Source organism: Chenopodium album, chromosome 22 (genome assembly GCF_948465745.1).
Source record: "Chenopodium album chromosome 22, dcCheAlbu1.1, whole genome shotgun sequence".
Lineage (NCBI taxonomy): Eukaryota > Viridiplantae > Streptophyta > Magnoliopsida > Caryophyllales > Amaranthaceae > Chenopodium > Chenopodium album.
The window spans coordinates 37,141,161-37,161,274 of NC_137855.1; the positions used below are offsets into that span (position 1 = coordinate 37,141,161).

The 20,114-nt window shown below is 34.6% G+C and overlaps 1 protein-coding gene and 1 pseudogene across 2 annotated transcripts; both read right to left on the reverse strand.

The window, feature by feature from the left end:
• Nucleotides 1-1,424: 1,424 nt before the first annotated feature.
• On the reverse strand, nt 1,425-4,182 carry LOC145604326 (COBRA-like protein 10 pseudogene; annotated as a pseudogene).
• Nucleotides 4,183-5,860: 1,678 nt separating this feature from the next.
• Nucleotides 5,861-16,628, reverse strand: LOC145603734 (rab GTPase-activating protein 22-like). Of its 2 annotated transcripts, XM_081659707.1 has the most exons (11): nt 16,086-16,628; nt 15,382-15,477; nt 14,750-14,853; nt 13,026-13,279; nt 11,913-12,035; nt 10,685-10,773; nt 10,298-10,403; nt 9,852-9,949; nt 7,515-7,772; nt 7,129-7,212; nt 5,861-6,251 (listed from the first exon to the last, which is right to left on the reverse strand). In XM_081659707.1, exons 1-11 carry the CDS (start codon nt 16,179-16,181, stop codon nt 6,237-6,239), a joined length of 1,323 nt encoding a protein of 440 aa, XP_081515833.1. In that variant the 5' UTR covers nt 16,182-16,628; the 3' UTR covers nt 5,861-6,236. The 2 variants fall into 2 exon arrangements, with proteins under 2 accessions (XP_081515833.1, XP_081515831.1); XM_081659705.1 differs by lacking the exon at nt 5,861-6,251 and having other exon boundaries at nt 7,111-7,212.
• Between the last annotated feature and the right edge of the window lie 3,486 nt (nt 16,629-20,114).

The following is a 20,114-nucleotide window of genomic DNA, read 5'->3' on the forward strand; positions in this document are numbered from 1 at the left end:
GTATATTAACTACGGTTACCACAGAAGATTCATCAAAGTTTGATTTTTCATCTACCAATGCATTTTGATATTTTTTTTTAATTTCTTAACGATTCATATGGATTGTTATATCACATATGTAATTTTCCTTGTACTTTTTATGTACTCCGTAATTTATATTCAAGTTGATGTTGTCTGAGCAATTAATATATTATGAGCAATTAATTTTTTGACAAAAAGGAGAAATAATTCAATGAGAATAATCAAAATAAATATTAAAAATAACACTTCTTGAACCAAAAAGAAAAGCAGAACACATTTTGATATCATAATAATGATACTTCCTCCAACCTTTGCCTCTTTTGTGCATTTCTAAATTCTTGCAACACTTTCTACATACTAATTATTCCAACTATGTTTATTTGCCCCATTAATAATAATTGGGTCAAACTTCAAGATTTATATCATAAAATTTTGTTAATATATACTTCGTAAGAGATAATATAGATAGATATGGAGTCTTGTCGAATTGTTCTCATTGTATATAGTATAGTTTATTAATATCAAATTTTTATAAATTTTATTATCATAATGTCATGCCAATTGAAATTTTTTTATTTATTTACAAAAATACCACTAAATGAACTTTTTTTTTTTATATATTTTTTTATTTTTTTATCACAAAGATGAAGTAGGGCTTCCATCTTCTAGAACTCTAATTATATAGAGTAATTAAAATATTTAAAGAAAAGGCAACTTTTGGTGCTATAAATTGTTCATAATATTTGGTGACCACAGAGGGGATAAAAAAATGTTTATACGCTTGAGTACATGATACACCAAGGTTATTTTGTGCTCATTTGATGATTAAAGAGCAATAACCCTGTTAAAAAAAAAAGGATAATAATCAACCACTAATTGGTACCAAGACAGATTAATCATGTTAGTCCATTTTAGCAAAAGCCATTATTATAGGCGAGCAACCTTAGGGGTGTACAAGAAAATCAACCGCTCAAGGTAACAATAGTAACTAAGAGGGGCAAATTGTAACATAATATATCTACCCTTATTACAAAAATTTCAAGGTGCAATGTACTGTTTTTCCTCCATTTTTTTTTCTTGCAAATTTTGTGTTACATGTAAAAATCAAATTACTTTACTTACAAACATTAAGAGTCATCAATCTCATTCACCTAAAACATTTACCAGGCATCCTTCACCACTCCACTTAATTACTTGTATGACTTACAGAAATCTTGTAAAACTTTACAAAACATTATATTTTCGGATTTTCCCCTGCATATATATATATATATATATATATATATATATATAAGCTAGCTTTCTCTTGGTCGGAGTGAATAATAATGTTACTCAAACATCGTTCGACATACATTTTCGAGTAATTGTTCCAATCAATCAAGTAAATTGAAACCCATATGAAGTTATCTTACCAAAAACAATGTGATGATGCAAGTGAAGATAAAAGTAATGATAGAATTCTTTGAGTTTGTTCGAATGCCTCCACTCTTAGCAGGAATGAAACTAGGCAGGGCACATTCTTCCCCGTTGAAGAGCAGCTTTTTCGGGAACCCGTCGCCTTCAGGGATGTTCAGATGCCAAGTTAGTCTCTTGTTGAAGGAAAGCACAGACTGCTGCTTCCCGGGCACCCTTGGATCGCGTGGCTTAGTCCCATTTGTCTCGGCGATAAGGTAATTCAACCCCTTCAATCCTTGCACAAATATGGTGTTATTTAAGTCCCTTAACATTGTTCCGTTGAAAGAGTAGGCTTTATCGAACCCTTCTGATGCTTTTCCCATCTGAATCCCTACAAACCAATCCTCGAAGGCGTTGTTACCCCAGTTGAAGAGGGTCATACGAGCAGTCCACCCGTTTTTGTAGTCAGCATCAACGTGCCAGTTGATGCTGACTCCACAGTTGTCAGGACAGGGCATTGGATCATTGATATGATAGTGTTTGATCTTTGACCATGCCACGGCTTTGACACTCCGGTTATCAAAGGGCACAAGTAGTGCCTCAGGTGGAAGGAGCATTGCAGGGGCATTTGTGCTGCACTGGTCCCCTTCTGGAAGATTGTTACATCCACAGGCGCATGTGTTGCACGGCACTACCGAGTCATTGTAGTAGGCTGAGAATGACACACAACATCTATTTTGCTTCACCTTTGGACGGGTTATGTTGCATACCACTTGCCAGCTTGCTACTGCCAATACCAACGCCTACAAAACAAAACATTAGAACAAAGTTGTTATTGATTAGAGTCAATGTCCAATAAACTTCTTAGGATGCGGATTTTAGATACAATTTAAAACATTCAGGCTATGAAATTCCTTTGCTGCAACTAAAAAGAAACGGAGGTAGCACTTCTTTTTATACAGTATTGTAATTGAAGTACCTGCAATCCAGTGGGATCCGGAAACTCTGAAGGTTCGACTCGCATAGGAGGCCCACACTTGTAGTCAGGGTTAAGAACACCAGTGAGCTTCCAATTTTGAGGTGGATACAGAGCAGTACGGTTCATATCAGGAGGAATCTTGAACACTTGCAACTGAAAAACTGATTTCGACTCGCTCTCATTCATAGTCTTAGGCAACACAGTGCCATTCCTACAGCAAAATGGCAATTTACCAACCTTCTCATCATCCTTCTTTTCGGCGGGCAAGTCAGACATAATAGGCTTCCTCTCACAGTTCATAACTTGGGTGAAGTCCATGTCTTGGTAGTATTGGCCTGCAGGGCCGTAGATGCACTGAGCCGGGTCCTTAAGGTGGGTGAAGGCGCCTCGCATTGTGGAGATAAACTCTCCCCTCATCCACTCCCATGTTAGATTCCAGTGGTCTAGACGACCTAGTGGGTGATCATTCTCCATTGTTACTTGTGCCAAGTAGTTGTTACCATTGGTTTGTAAGACGTCGTACATTATGTTAAGGTCACCGGTTTTCTTTTTTGAGTACTTCAGCTTGGTGTTCACCTTGAATTTCTTGTCCTTTCGACAACATAAATAGATGTTGCTCTCTGTAGAAACACATTACAAGACATTGTTAGTTTATAATATGAACAAGTAATGAAATTTTATAAAACCTTACATTTAATTTTACAGAAAATATAATCTTCCATATTGAAAACCTTATTGGTGAAATAAATCAAACTAATCATTCTATTGTTCTATTGTTTTCTAGATTTTTCTATAATGTAGCATTTATTCTTGAGAAAAATATACTAGTACACATTAATCATATAGAAATAAGATAGCAAAATAAAGGTAAATATCTTACAAATTTAAGACAGTTATATCTTGATGTATAGATTGATTTATATCTTGATGTATATATAATGTGGGATAGTATAACTTCCCCTGTCATATATTTCCAATGTATAGTTGTCCATTTTACAATTTTTAATCATGAAGTTGTGAATGTTTACGTCGAAAAGTGACATAAATTGTAATTTAATTTCATAAAATGTGACATATATTGCAAAAATTGCATTCTCATTTAATAAAAATGCAACATAGTATGACTTACTTCGTTTAGAAGGAGCAGGGCACTTAAATCCATCATTTTGAAGCTTAAGTGTCTTAGGCATTGGAGTTCCTGGAGGCTTAACTCCAAATTGAGTACCCTTAAGACCAACCTTAACCGCGATTTGTGTAAAATCCCCGGCTGTATCAATAGCAGTCTTGAGATCGGCTTGTGGATACCCTCCAAGAGTGGTACCATTGTTACCCACTTGGGCCGGAAATTCATCCCCATCCACCAAAACAGCTCCATCAGTCGATACCAAAAGCTCCCTATGTTGGAACCCGATGAAGACCTTCCACGTCTTAAGCTCGGTATTACCCATGTTCACAAGCTGCAATTGGGACTTAAATGCCCATGATTGGGCTGTTGTGTTCTTGACATGGGGGTACTCCTTCTCGCGCCCTAAGAAGTCATAGGAGATGTATATTCCATCACAACTTTGGACATCTTTGGGGATCTTTGGAGGTCCGGTGGCTCCTCCTGAGCCACCGGAGTCTCCTCCAAAGGCATCGGACCCTGTTGTAGGGTCACCAAACTCATCGACGTCTTTGTTTTGGGCTCTACATACCTCAACTAATGAACATAGGACAATAATAACAATTGCTAACAATATTGGTATCTTCCATGGTATTTTCGTGGAAGATCTAAGGCTCGTTTTCATCGCCTTATCACCTCCTATGAAGCCTCCTAGGGGGTGTATGTAAGATGTTTTTTCTCTTTTCGTTCTATTATATCTTTCTTAATATTTTATTCTCTGGCGTCAATGATATGAGAGGAAAGAAAAATGTAACGGAAAAATTTAGACAATAATGTAAGGGGAAAAAAAGAGAGAATGGTGTACCGGAGGCCGGACACCTCACCGGAGGACAAAGAGGGGTTAGAAAATTAGGGGGAGAGGTGAAAATAGTGAAAATGGGGAGTTCAAAGGAAACCCCCCAAATGAAGGTGATGAATTGGTTTTTCTAGGAAGAAAAGGAGGGATATGACACTTGGGATTCTTGTAATGTCAAATTTTAGTTAAGCCTTTTATGTTCCTCTAGTTTTTAACTAACTTTTCGGAGGAAATTTGGTTATTATTGGTTTATATATTTTTGGTAGAGAGAAAGATGGGGATATGATGCTATAAAGTTGAAAATTTGTTAGTTATCTAAAAGACCGTTTGATGGTCTTTAAATAGTCCAACTTGTAGTCTTTGTTGTCTTGAAAAAATTCCATGCTTTTGTGCAACTTTTCTAATTTTTGAACGTACATTACTCTCCCAATTCATAGTCAAGTGATTTTTCTAAAACTACACTAAAAGGGAGTAAAAAAATTTCCATATTATATGAAAACTTTATTGAAGTGCAAGTTTTTACATTAGCGGCCTACAATACGGATAACAATTGTAGATTATCAACAATATGTAATTAAAATTTCTTGAAAAAAAAGAGAAGGTTAAACTTTGACACGAAGTGTACGAAATAATTTAATATGACATAGTATATACAATCTTATTTACATTATAAAAGATTGCTACACTCTTCTGTTTGGTTTGTCCACTAGGAATTGCTCCATTTCCTACTATATGAGTAATATGATCTTGTTCATGTACGAATGATACAAGGTAAATTACCTTGTAATTAATGAAATTATTATTTTTTTCCAATGAGATTAATAATTAAAAATTTGATTTATAAATCGTACATTACTCGATCGCTATACTAGTTTGAATCTGTTTGATAATGTTATTATCATTGTGCATTTTACTAGCCACACCTCAAATTCTGTCTTATCCCTTTTACAACTTTGATTTACACATTTTTTCAATCTCCTTTTTTTTTTTTTTTTTTTTTACACTGACCCATAAAAATAAAAGGGTAAAAACTAAAGAGTAATATATTTTTTTTAAAAAAAAAAGTGTAAAATTTTAATATGGATTATAAGAACTTGATTATTGTAGCAGTTCACTTGGTAGTGCTGGATGTGTTAGGATTGATGGAACAAAAACAACTGTGTGAAAATAAAGAGATAATGGTAGATGTGATATGGTTTTTTTTTTTTTTTTTTTTTTTTTTTTTTTTTTTTTTTTTTTTTTTTTTTTAAATAGAAAAATAAATGTGATATGTTATACCTCCTAGAAACAATTTAACCTTTTTTTTTCCCTTGAAACAAGCAACCATTTTACTAATTGTATGCCATATATATATATTTTTTCTATGATAAAATTATTTAATTAATAAAAAATCTTATGATCGTTGCAAATGTAGTACATCCCTTATATAAATTGCTGAAATGTACAACAATTGCAAATCATAGAATATCTGTGACAGCTAGAAGTACAGTGGAAAGAAAAACAAAGAAAAGAAGAAGATAAGAGCTTGAATTAAACTCCATTGAAGAACTTTTACAATCAAAGTTGCAACCCACAAGCAGTGGGTTGTATATATTCATAAATTTTGCAAAACTGGTACAAAGAATGTTTAAGATGTACAACAAGCATCAATCCTTTATAAATTACACGTGGATTAATGCTGAATTGGCCAACAGATTTCTTATGATACAATTCTTTGCCGTACACCCAAAAAGATATACTACCTCCGTTACATATTAGTTGCAACTTTGGAATATTTTATCTCTCACAAATATTCCCCAAAGTTGCAACTAATATGTAACGGAGGTAGTACACCGTATTGATTGGTTGAATCTCGACTGACAAAACTTTCTCTATTTTTTGTGCTATACCTTCTTTGCCTGAAAATGATACAAAACTGTACATAAATATATTGATCAACATAAACTCATTCCAACAACAGCATATAAAAATGGAGCTCAATGCCTCAATCTATAAAATGAATTCAACTAAATTGCTAAGCCATGGATGCATCCAAAGAGAAATTAGCAGCTCTTGGCCTAGGGCCTTTCTAAGTGTCTCTCCACGGAACGCAATCCAAAAAATACAACCAAGATCCCCATTACTGGGTACAAATTTCTTAACAATGACATTGACAGGCCCTTACAGTTACAAAGCTGTTATTCATGCAGAACTACTAGGGTAAGTGTGTATGTATGTTAGGATGTATCTTGGGCTTGAGGAGTGACTGTTAAATTGTAAAGATGACTTAACTAGCTATGTGACAACTTTTGGTTGAATCACGGTAACTTTTGAAGTAGATAGGCTGTGAGGTGACTCTTGATTCATCTTTGACTATACAACCATAATGTTTGCTTTATGTTCTCTTCATAACACTGATTCTTGTCTCAACATAACATTGATTTAACACTGTTTGCTTTACGTTCTCTTCATCCCATTTCAAATGTATATTACTCATTCTTATTTAGAAGCAAACACAATCAAATCAAACCATAACGTTTTAGACCAAACCAAATCTTCTTATTTTGTTACATTGTCAGTTACCACACTATATCTTTAATGTCGTACTTTGTTCTACCCACTTTTACATTGTTCTAATTTTGGCGAACACCTTTAAGGCTTTAACCATCTTACCCGCCCATATCCCACAGTATTTACACCTTCCCATTTACTCTCATAGTTTATCCACTTTTTTCTTACACTTCTTCATCTTTTACTCCATCCAACTTCTAAGAGTTTTCAAGGAAAAAAAGCTACCTGTTTTAAATACTTTTTATGTAGCTTCAATGCATTGACGCAAGCTTTCTTGGCATCCAGATCTCCAGCTATGTCGTTCAAAATCTGAAAATGTAAGACGAAGGAAATGAGCAGGAAGAACGATTGAAAACACATATACTATAATGGAGTCAGCATATTACATCTTTTCTGTACTAACTTGCTGCAGGATTTAATGTTTTCCAGTTTGAACAATTAAACAATTACAAAGAAACTTTCTTTACAATATCAATGACAATAATCCAATATTAAGTTATCAATGTAATTAAGAAAATATACTTTCTTTATCTTGCTGGTAAATTTACAGTGACACTTAAAGCCAACAATGGTTACCACTGCATAAAGTACTCTAAGGACTTGAGACAAACCTTTACAACATCATCCAGACCACGAGCTTCCTTAAGTAGTTTTGGGCCCTTCTCTTTCAATACACTGGCAACAAGGAAGACAGAAATGGGGAGGGGTGCGTCTTCCTTTGCTCCACTTCTCAAAATTTCTCTTTCATACTTTCCGTAATGGCGAATGGATTTCGGTTTTCCTTTAGATCCCTCAGAACTTTCAGTAGCAATATCAGGCTCTTCATAAACTAAGAAAAGATCAGGATCGTATTCTAAAGCCCACATCATCTGTCCACCAAATTCACACAAAGTTGAATTTATCAGAGCTGTTTCAGTTACTAAGAAAATGTCAAATATGATGGTAAAACAAATAATAAAAGGGAAAACAGCAGCATTAATCTTCAGTTAATTAATTACACTAGGAAAGTGCACAGCAAAGTTTTTGACTTCCAAAACAGAAAGTGAGAAAGCAAGACCAAAACTGCAAGAGTATGGGGTAATAATGCTGCAGGCCTGCAGTGAATATGTACAATAAATCTGTACCGATGTTTTCTACTTTATCCCACAAACGATTCTTTGATTTTTATTATTTTTGGTAAGAAAGAGAGGCAATGTGTACATGGATACATACATGTGTATATACATTAATAAAAATATAATAATTTTTTTTGAAAAAACAGAGTAAAAATTCCTAAACTAAACAAGATAATCCATCGTTAAATAACACATAAAGACATGAAGCTAGCCCAATGTTATTGTCACTCTCCACAAGTTTCTCTGTCCCTTCCCACTAACTTGTTAAGGCAAGAGTCTGAAATGACAAAAACTACAAAGCCCTTATACATACAAGACTGGAACTTCTCTGGAAAATTAGAGATCTGCATATGATTCTCCTCCTTTCAAGCGAGAACTCATGTATTCGATAGAACTAGGTTCCTCAGTATGCAAATGAATTATGCAAGTGTAAAAAAAAAAAAAAAAAAAAAAAAGAAAGAAAAAAAAATTATGCAGGTTATATAATCTTAAAACAACTGTTCGTCTGTTTACAAAGTCAAATTTTGACAACAATTATCGAAGAATCCCAGTCCTCCTAGGCTCTAACATAAAGTCTAGTCTGCATTACCATGTTTTGAATCAAATATTTGTTTATATGGTGTTGGGAGGATCAAAGGCCTTGATCACTGTACCACTAAAATCAAACTGCAGGTGAACAATAGACATTTGGGGGTTTTGCTTGGTGAACAGTATTGACTTTCCAGTAGTTTATTATATGTTTGTGTGTTTTTTTACTCTCTCCTTTCCTATTGACTATTAAGGGCTGTGGAAATTGTGTGTTGGATTGAGGTAGGCTACCTACACTGCTGAACACTTGTATCTCGTTTTTGCTGGGGTCCTAGTGTTGTTGCTTGGAACATGGCACATACATACACTATCCACCTCCCCTACTCAATCAAAGAAGAATCAACTCCATTTGAAGTACATACATGGGAATCATAGACTAAATAGCTTAGCTAGTTAAGTCTTTTACGGGCAGGAGGGATGTCAGACCAAGTATTAAGATAGACAACTTCATATGCTTTTCCCGTGTTCATATCCAGGAGTTACCTGATTTAATAAAAAAGTGACTCGGAATTTCTTATTGGTTGTTATAACCTATAGCTCACAGTTTCTTGTTCCTATGAAGAGAAGGAAAAGAAAGGAGGCTCTTAATCCATACTTGATTCTAAGCATTTGGAGCTTCCAAAGAGTCAACTTATTAGATCATTGAGTAAAGGATACAAGGAAAATTTTAGAAAGCAATGGAAAGGGGTTTTGATTTCTTGTGGTATGTACCTAAGGAGCATAACCAAGAAAATCTAACAATTTCTGGAGAATAAATGCACACTCAGTATTAACATTTCAGATCACATCAACATAATGAGCATACATTTAGGTGCCACTGGTACAGCGGAACTATTATACTACGTTTAAGAAAATACAAACATGCTCATACTTTATATACATTATGACCTTAAAAATGGAAATTTCGATATCTTAAGATTTTGAGGTATAGTTTACAGCGTGGTTTGAAGAAACAAAGTACTAAATTCTTTACCACTAATGTATACAAAATATTATGGTAAAAGGAAATGATATCTTCTCACTAGTATCTTTATGTGATAAATCAAGAAAGTAAGTGCTCAATCACAAGGAAAAGTACCAATTAACCATCACATTATATTATTAACATGTTACAACAGATATTACTTTAGGAATCCAGTGAATTTATCATAACAGCCTTCATTTGAGGTATTTAGTGGGTAGTATAGTCCACTAAGTAAGCTCAGACCATGAAGAAATTAAGAGTTTAAGATGTTTCATTCATACCTCCCAAAGGTACAGAGAGTCACCAAAAGAAAATTCTCGTCGAAACAAAACCATGAGCATTCGAATGGCAAAAAGATAGTCACCTCCACCAAGTGTTTCTGTTCTCCAAAACCAAAAGGGAGTTATTGTCACGCAATCACCATTGGGAATCAATTCATCAAAGCATTTATAATGGATAAATACGTAATTTAAAATCTGAGAGCAAATTAAACTTTTTTAAACAACAAAACAACATTGATTAATTTAATGTAGGGATATATCCTCTACACATCCTTATTTTCAATAAATTGAGATATCTCTACATGAGAAATGAAGAAGGGCTAACAATAAATATTTTCACTATAAACTTAGCAACAATTGAAACAATCCACTTTGAAAAAGAAAAAACAAATGTGTTGGTTTAATGAATGAAGATATTATATAACAAAATAAAAAAAAATCAGTACCTAAATGCTGATGAAGTTTCGGATCAATAACTTGCGTAATTGTTGCTAGGTTACTAAGTTGTGCCTCTACCCCAACAGATCTGCCGGTGGATCTGAAATTTCCTCGCTTTAAAATTTCAAATTACAGAACATTTGTAAGCAACTGCACCAAATATATCATGACATATGAAATGAAAAACAAATGTTTTCTTAATATTTTAACTTCTTTTTTTGGGGGGAGGGGGTGGGGAGTGGTGGAAGATAGGAGGAAAGAGTGATAATTCAACCAGAGGTTCCAAACACTAGAGTGTCAGATTTCTGATTGGACATATTGTCAGAATAACTTAATTTTCTGCAGTTTTAGCAAGTACAAATTGATCAAACACTACACAGTAGAAGAAAAAGTACCAATCTGCGCATAAGGCGTTCAAAGCACCAAAAGGCATCAGCTTCGTTGTCAAGGAGAATTATCATTGGAGAGCAAAGATCACTCATTCCTGCACTCAGATAAACAATACTTCAGATTGCACAGCTAACAGGCACATGAATATTTTACTCTATTTGTCCTCAGATTTAAAGAATATACGTAAGATAAGTGTTGTCTGTTGTGTACTATGTGTCGTGTTCACCGGGTATGCCCTGCTTCAGTTGTATATTACTTAGTTTCAGGACAGGGTTTTTCCCATTGATAGGTACATGGTGGTTATTAAAAAAATTTGCCACCCACCTCCACAACAAAAATAGAAAATCAACTCATATATTTCAATTACTAAACCTTTTACACAAATACAAGATACATTTAGCACCTCTCATCATTCTCAGCCCTCTTACTACCTGTGATGGTATCATTTAATCCTGTAAGATATATAAAGCATACATGTGATTGGCTCTCATCCCAAACCAACCTAACACCCCAAACCCTTAATATAGTACTCAGTCTACACACTGCCATTCTAAATAGATGCATCACTTGTATTACACATGATATTATGTGAATTTGTGGGTGGAGTGTGAAAAATAGAATGTGATGGCATTGGAGCACATGGGGGCATGAAAAGTATATTAAAATGTAAAAGTGGGCAACATGCTGAAGTATGGTAGGATCATACCACATGTAGAAGTAATGCTCTTATTTAGAAAAGGCCAAATTTGTTATTAAGTGATGCATAAATTTGGAAATAGTAGGAGTACGATAAGTCTCTTGGATATGAGTGTACACTGAATCCATAGTGATATTTTAAGAGGTATGGCAGATAACACAGCTTCAGGTCAAACTATGACAAATGCTCATGGATAGATCATCGACATTTATCCCAAAAACAAAGGAGCGATAAGAAACAACTCATTCCAAGGTATGCAAAAAGATTTTTTAAAGGGTAGAGCAAAGTTCAGCAATCCTAAGCCATCTACAACTTTTTTTTTTTTTTTTTTTCCATCAACTTATCCAGAAGATCCTTCTCTCACTCATCCAGCTTAAGAAATTTTACCAACCAACTTTCTGATTAAATATGGCTTTTTCAATGTAGGTCTAGCCACCACATAAAACTATTAACATGAACCTAGTTTAACATAAAGCTATAATGCTTAATCTGAAATTAACAAGGCTCAAACAAAAGGGGGTTAAATGATAACTGACCTTGGCAGTACCCAACATCACCATCTATCCAGGCATAAATAGCCAATATATCCCAAAGTTTAGCTAGATTTTCTTGCTTCTCATAGAAGACAAGAGCCCTGTCAGTGCGTTTCACGTCAAGACCTGCCATTAAAATATTTATCCCGTAATTACGACAAACATAGGAAAAAACAAAAAGGTAAAATTTTATCAAGCTACAGAAAAGTTTTTCCAATGCTAGGGCAGAAAATGGAAAAAGAAAAAGAAAAATCTTTTCGATTTGGAACACAACATGTTATCTGAGCTAACCCGCAGCAGGGATGAAAGCAATGCAGAGAATACTGGTAACACAACTTTAGGATGACAAGGGAGAAATCTTTCAATTAGAATAAAAGCAAGCAAGGCTTTCTAATCTGAATGACTTTCAGGTACATATGACATTACCACAACCAATGCTTCTAAGAATATCAAACAGGCAGAAATTATACTTGCATATCATTCGCAGAAGAGAATAGATGGAGTAATAGTTGACACAACATCTGAATTCAGACCCCCTCCCCCCCCCCCCCCCCCCCCTCCAACAAAAAAAAAAAAAAAAAAAAAAAAGAGGGAAAAAAAAAAGGAAAGGAAAAAAACTTTTTCGCTCAGTATATATTCATAAGAATAGAAATTACTTGTATTAATAGACATGTAACAGAGTTCAGCGATCACTATCAAAATTGTAATTATAAGCTTTCATCAACATACTGTCAAAAAATATTTTGGAAAGGTTTGACCTCAAAAGGTATGGGAGCCTAATTACCAATTAGTATGAAACAGAAGGGGTACAAGTAATGGTGAGAGCATGGAACTATATAATCAATGCCACTAGTTAACCTGTATTTTGCAACACATAGAAAGCTCTGAATAAACTGAAATTACAAGGAATGAGAAAATTTAAAGCTAAAATTCTCATCCAAATGCAATTCTAGATTTCTAGAAGCGTCAAACCCACAGCAGTTACCACAGACACCACTTAGAGGATGTTTTCTGAATAAGATTGGAATAGCAAATACCCTGCCAGTGACTATGACCGCTGACCCAACAATTTGACATATATCTCACAAATTTAGTATAGTTTATCCAAACACTGACCTATTTGATGTAAAGTGAGCTTCCACTGAATTTCTTTCTTGGACATGGGACCATTATTCTTTGTTACATTGTCCGTTCCTTGACTGCTGGAAGCTCCTGCACCAGCACCATCTCCTAGACCTGCTTCTAAGAGTACCAAAGGATCCTGAATAGGCTCCCCACGATCATTAATTATGGGAGCTGTTATAAATCTACCACTGCCAATAAGGGGAAACATCAGACGGCACTCCTCTTTCCACTGAGCATATTGCACCCTGTAAATGCACAAAATCGGCTGATAAGTAAACAGAAATCCACAAAATTATATCTTGCTAATCTGACATATATATCCACAGACCACAGTGACCCTTTCCATGCAACCAATTACCTAACACAAGTATTACAGCCTGTTTGGTAGGTTACATTAACAGTGGTAATGGTAATGATTTTATAATTAAGTTTGTAAAGCCAATATCCAAATGCTAGTCCCTCCTCAAATAAATCTTTTTCTTCACAAAATTTCATTATTTTTTTTACAGGTGGTATCATGTGCTAATGGAAATTTATGTAGAAAAACACACATTTGGAGGTAGAGTTCCAATGATATGGTAAGGAACATAAGATTTCCTAGTAAAATTACTTTCTTTTTCATTACCATTCCCACTATTTATGACCACTAACCAAACGTGCAGTTAAAGGTATCTCTTAAAGTACCCCATTCCTCTAAAATTTTGGCCAAAACTCTCTCTACCAATCAAGGGCTTAGACTACTATATAACATGTTGGAAACTGAAAAACAGAAAACCAAATCATATCACAAGTTCAGCGGCCAGCAAAATAGCTGCATCAGTATATTCAAAGCCACACAAGGCAGTAGTAATGAAGCTGTGAGCAGCAAGACACTAGAAGATACATAACGATTTTCACATTATGATATTGAAGCCCTAGTTGACATCATAGAAACACAGTTACATAACAAAAGTGAGTTCTAATAGGCCAACAATTTTGAAGTAGATTCCACAAGGTTTAGAAAGATGATTGCAACTAATAAATTAAAGCATTGACTGGAGTCATGGGACAGTCAGAAAAGAGCCAGAATCATAGGACTCCAAAGACAGAACCAAAAACCAAACAAACAGTGAAGCCTTGTTTCCACAAGGTCAGACAATAAGGAGGACCAATTGCAATAAATCAGGCATGTGCAATGGATTACACATTATTCATAACAATTTGTAACGAATATAATCAGTATGACATAGTTTCATATCACAGCTAGAGTATCAAAACCAGATTGCAATTCTTGTGCCTGAATTTGATATAATTGATTAAGCAACATGCCTGTTAGAATATGATAAATATTCTAGATAGTATTCTGTATAGAAGGATATAGTTTCTGTTAGTTTCTGTAAATATCTTTTGAGATTTCCTAACGTGTTTAGGACTCAACATTGTAACCCTATATATATGATTAATGGAATACACTCCAACTCAAGGAGTTTCATAGTATCTTACAATGCCGATCACGTCTGATATTTTGCTGTACTTAGATAATATAGCCTGTATATTCACGGCCACCACCCACAACACTAGTAAAGTAGAATTTAATAACGTTCCATTTCCGAAACTCTTAAAACCACCAATTCTTTACCCACAACAGATATGCTAGTTCCTACTTTCTTCAAGAAACAGTGATGTATTATTCAAATTAGAAGAAGTGATTTCAAAAACATGGTTCAAATGACTACCTTCTCCGTTGCCGTTTTTGTGATCGATCATCGAATGTGCTCTTTGGGTCAAAACATCCAAGCAAGAACTCCCAAACCTCTCCCCTAATTGATGGATGGACCCCCTGATAAGAAGATATTCAAACATAAGAATCCCTAATCTACATTAATGTATCTAAAAATCAAAAATATTCAAAAACGAAGACCAAGGAGCCAAACACAGGATGCCCTAGGTCTCACTATCATAATTGGCTCCTCAATTCCTGTTAAATAAATGATTGCCCACAAGTTAAAGAGACATTTTAAACCCATGGGAACTTGCGATATGTATTGATCCATGTGACTAGACCGAAACTAACAGTTTGCAAGTTTTAATTTCTTCATATTGAAATGGGAATGTTTGATAACAAGTTATGACTTATTAATTTAGATATACACATAATACTAGCTTTCAGAAGAAACATAATTTGTAAAGATATGCAATAATGGCAGACAGCAGGCCTCAAAGATACTTACAGATGACCTTGTCATTTATTAGAATGAGATCAATTTTAGAAAGCAATTCAAGTCTTAGGGCTAAAAATGCAACTAAGAGTAGAACAGTAGAATAGCAGCATACATAAAGTTGATGAAAGCTTTTCAGCCAAACTTACCCCGCGATGTATCCTACCAAGTGTTTTGCTTATATCAAGTTCGCCATCTGCAGTAAAAGCTGATTGCCATTTCCTTACACTCAGTGTTTTACCAGCCTGAAAAAGAAATTTGACATTTAAAACAGATCCATATTTATCAATCATCAAAAACAAGTCCAGCTGATACATTAATTCTTTCTAAACCAAACAGCCTGACAGCCCATAAAGACAGCAGTCCACAAGCACAAATCATGTTCAAAGAAGAAAATCAACAATGCCTATTGCATTTAACTGAAATACATCTGTTGCCTATCAAAGTTCCATTCACAAACCCTGTTCGGACTTCGAGTACTATTCACAAACCTCGTTCGAGTACTATTAAAGTTCAGGTGGATACGAACAGCATGTTAGCTGACCAATTCAATAGTTAGTACATATAAGATCCTACCAATTCAATCATCATATCTCCAGCAAAACAGATTTTAAAGCCGAAAACCGCTCAATAACCAAGCAAACCAACGAGAAGCATTCTACATTTTCCCCAAACACCCACAATTCTATCATTCTATATTTCTATGCAACCATTGCAATTGACAAAATCACATATTTTCAGCACAAAGCAATGTCCATGTGAAAAAAATCAGCATTCAATCAGCAATTTCAATAAATAATAAACTGAAAATAAATGCCAATAAATAAGAAATAAAAAATAAAACCCAACAAACCTTGATCCTAAACTTGGTTTTTGGAGCATCTGTAATTTCAGGTCTGACTTCATAATAAGAATCAGCAGGTTGCCCGGGATCCCTCCACATCATCATGAATCAAATCAAGATTTAATATTAAAAAAAAATTGATCTTCAACACCCCCAAATCCAGAAAATTATAATCTATTACACCCAAAATCAGAAAATTCTGCTGAATCAAAATTTGATTGAACCCAACAACTCCCTGAGCTTGGAATCCCCAACAATCAGAAGCAAAAAAACTTCAAATCCGACAAAAGGGTTCACAAAATTAGAGGAACCCAGATCAGGAGTTGAGTAATAGCACAAAATTCAAGGCAAAAAATCAAGAAAAATCAATTTCTGTATAATATAATTTTGGGAAAAATTTGTTTTTTATAAATAGGAAAAATGATTCTTTAAAAATGGGTATAATTTCTGGGATGTTTCTTGTTAAGGGGTTGATATGGTGGGCTGTACTTCGTCAACAAAAATGGGAGGATGTCCTAAACCAACTTCTCTCTTTCTCTGTGACTTTCTCCTCAGAATCTCTGTATTATTAATTAATTAATTAATTGATTGATAGATATGTTATTATTATTACATTTTTTATTTATGTATTGGATTTTCAGAGTTAGTCAAATTTATGGTTATTTTTTTGGGTTATAACTAATTTTGCTTTTAATTTTATTAGAAGATGACAAGGAAGGATAATTCAATTGGCGTCAGAATATTAAGACCCCTCATTGACTCGCCATTTTCGCGGAGATTTGCTTGTGTTTTTTTTAGGTTTTTTTGTGTGCATTAGCTATTAGCATTACATCACTAAGCTAAATCCTAAATTACTCTAACTCGTAAGGTTATGTTTGGTTTATTAGCTCTGTTTTTCATATTTAATTAAGTTGTAACCATAATTGTATGCTATATAAAATATTACTCATTTGATACGAGTAATTTTTTTTTCGTACTCATTTCGAATGAGTTATCATTATTTTGCATGGGTACTTTCAATAATTGAAAATTTCATGATTGCCTAAATAAGTTGAACGGAACATAACCTAAATATGGTAAAGTGTAAATTGTAGGTTCATAAAGTCATACCTAGGTTGAGTCACTCGTCAATAAAGGTAGCATAAATAGCTGATTCATTCATTTGTTTAGAATTACGCTGTCCAAACTTGATGATGATGAGGTATGGGACAAGAAAAGTTTTAAATAACTTTAGAAATTGCATTTAGGTCGAACCATGCACATGTCCCGCCTTAATTCAAATAGATCGACTCACCACTTAGATCAAGCCGGACTAGTTTAGTTTAATTTGAAAATTGATCGATTGCTCAAACTCTACCTTAAGCAAGTCGAGTTAGCCAAGATTAGCTCTTTGATAGACTATGTGATTTGACTTAAATTGCATGACCTTCGTTATACAATCTAATTCTATCAAACAAACAACCTAACCCATTTCAATAGGATTATTAACATTAATGAATAGATACTCCGTAATAGATTGGAATTATAAGGCTAATTTGACAACTTTTACAAAAAGTGATTTAAATGTCAATTGTATCTTCTACTTACAACTAATCATACCAGTCAGTTTTGGCTTCTACTTACAAGTTTCAACTATGGATTAAGCATGCAAATGTTAAGGGTTGTTACTTTTATTATGAAAAACAATAGTTAATTAGAATGTACTCGTATAAATGTATTATACTAAATCCAATAGTAATTTATTTAATACGAATGAAATACTACAACGAGCAAATTTATGAGACCACCGTATCTAAATGTGCATATTACATAGAAGAATCTCTAATCTTAATATTTGTGAAAGAACTAAACTTACTGAGTAATTATTACTCACTAAAGAAGATAAAAAAACGCTAGACATAAAGTGTGAACTAATGAAATGCTAATGAATCAAACAAAAAACACACAAGAAATTCGTGAAAACCAGTCATGAAGCAGTAATTATCCGCGTAAACTAGTGCTTATTATTTCTTAAGTTGCTCATGTATGTGATATAATGATCCCACATTCCCTGAAAATAAGCATCAGCAGTACTCCTCCTTGCGTCGCCATATCCATACCCAAAATGTTCAACCGATGATGATGCAACATTTGCAAAGTTCGATGACCCGAGATTGTCGTACATCCCCGACCCAAGATGTCTAGCAGTAGGCGACGACGAAACAACATTTTCAAAGTTCGACGACCCAAGATGATGCCCACACGATTCCGTGGTAATAGGCTGTCTAAATGACGAAGATCTTTGATTTTCAGCAAGATGTCCATGTGTGTCCGAGGCTAGTTGTTGTCCATTGGTTAAAGAGCCAACATTCTCATGCGACGCCGAGCCAAGATCTCCATATGTGGCAAGCTGTTGTCCATGTGACGACGCCGAGCCAAGTTGTCCATCAAGATTTCCAAGATTATCGTATAAACCCGAGCCATGATTCAAAGAAGGCATGCCAAAATGTTCAACAGATGCCGAAGCCAGTTTTTCAAATGAACCCGAGCCAAGATTTTGAGACAATGCGGCCGAGCTAGGATATCCAAATGATTCCGGGTTAACATTTCCAAGATTAGTTGCAACTGAGCCATTATCATCTCCAAAAGCCGGCGACGAATCAAGATTATTTCCTAACACCACGGGGTCAAGTTGTCGTCCAACATTTGACAAGTCATGATTCCCAAACACCGCGGCATTAACATCAATCGGCACATTAAGATCAATCGGCGCATTAAGATCAATCGAAGGCAAGCCTCCTGAGCCATTATTATTATTACTTCCAAATGTAGCGGACTCATCAATTCCAAACGGAGGCGAGCCATGATTTCCAAATGTCAAAGCAGCTAACCCATCATATTCACTACTATTGTTAGGGTTAGTTTGTACAGCTTCTTGGTTAGTAGTTGGCTCGCTAATACTAGGCTGCTTTCCCGTAACATTTTGAAAAAAATCATACGAGGAGAATTGTTGTGGACGCATTACCTTTGGTTGTCTTTCGTGTGTAATCATCGGATCATTCTCCGGAGCATCTCTCTTACGGCCTGCTTGGTCATTCGTCATCGGCGGTTTTCCGGGATCGTTCGCGTTATACATTTTTGTGATGTATGTTACGTTCAAGGGTTCGTTCTTGGAAAAAATAATCAAGAAAGATTGAAGATTAAAGCTTGAGGTTTAAGTTGTAAGAATGCACAGAATTTTGGGGCTTTAATTTGGTTAGTTAGTTGTGTTTAACTAAAGAGGAGAGTAGTATATATATAGTAGTGATCAGTAGAATAATGGATTCTTGGTTTGTTAGAATTTGGGAGTTTTATCCTAGTATTGACCGTTGACTATTGTTGGCTTGTAGATATTTTATTTGAGAGCGTTATCCGTTAGTATAGTTAGTTAGGCCGTTAGTTAGGTTGTTAGGATGGATATGTTTAAGTTAGTCCAAATTACGGAGTAATTTTTTTTTCAAGATCACATACGCAATTAATTAGTTTTTCTGATATAAAAATGAAGGTAAAATAATTTAACAGTCAAAATTTAAAAATGCAAAGTATTGAGTATATAAAGATTATAGGGTAATTACTTTTCAATTATACATTATTTTATAAACTAAAAGTTGGTATGTGTATAGTACTCCGATCGGATATTTGAGATAATGAGTAATTGAACCAAATAACTACTGCACTATAGCAATATAAACAATATAATGTCAAGGAAGTAGTAGCCATGGTCGTCCTTTAACAATTTGATAGAAATGATCGAATAGATATTGTTTAGTAGACTTTGGAATTAAGAAGTGTTTGGGTCCAATTTAGTCCAATTGGGCCAAGTCATTAAATGATCCAATTAAAAGCCCAAGGTCAAGGTTCAACTCTCCAAATAATGCTAAAGTCAAGATCAGTCCACAAGGCAAGTCAATTGGGCCCAAGCCCATTTCTCCCATATATGCCAAGGTATAAAAGCCATCAATATTACATTTGTACAGATATATACACAAAAAGCCTCAAGCAATTAATGCTCTTGCATAG

What these genes read in the sequence shown, in the direction of transcription:
- LOC145603734 (XM_081659705.1), bottom strand. Translation starts at nt 16,181, where the DNA reads ATGATGATGTGGAGGGATCCCGGGCAACCTGCTGATTCTTATTATGAA. An exon ending in GCTCACTTTACATCAAATAG is followed by an intron (nt 12,036 to 13,025) that starts GTCAGTGTTTGG and finishes TTTTAATGGCAG; the next exon opens with GTCTTGACGTGAAACGCACT. An exon ending in GAAACTTCATCAGCATTTAG is followed by an intron (nt 9,950 to 10,297) that starts GTACTGATTTTT and finishes TTTGGAGAACAG; the next exon opens with AAACACTTGGTGGAGGTGAC.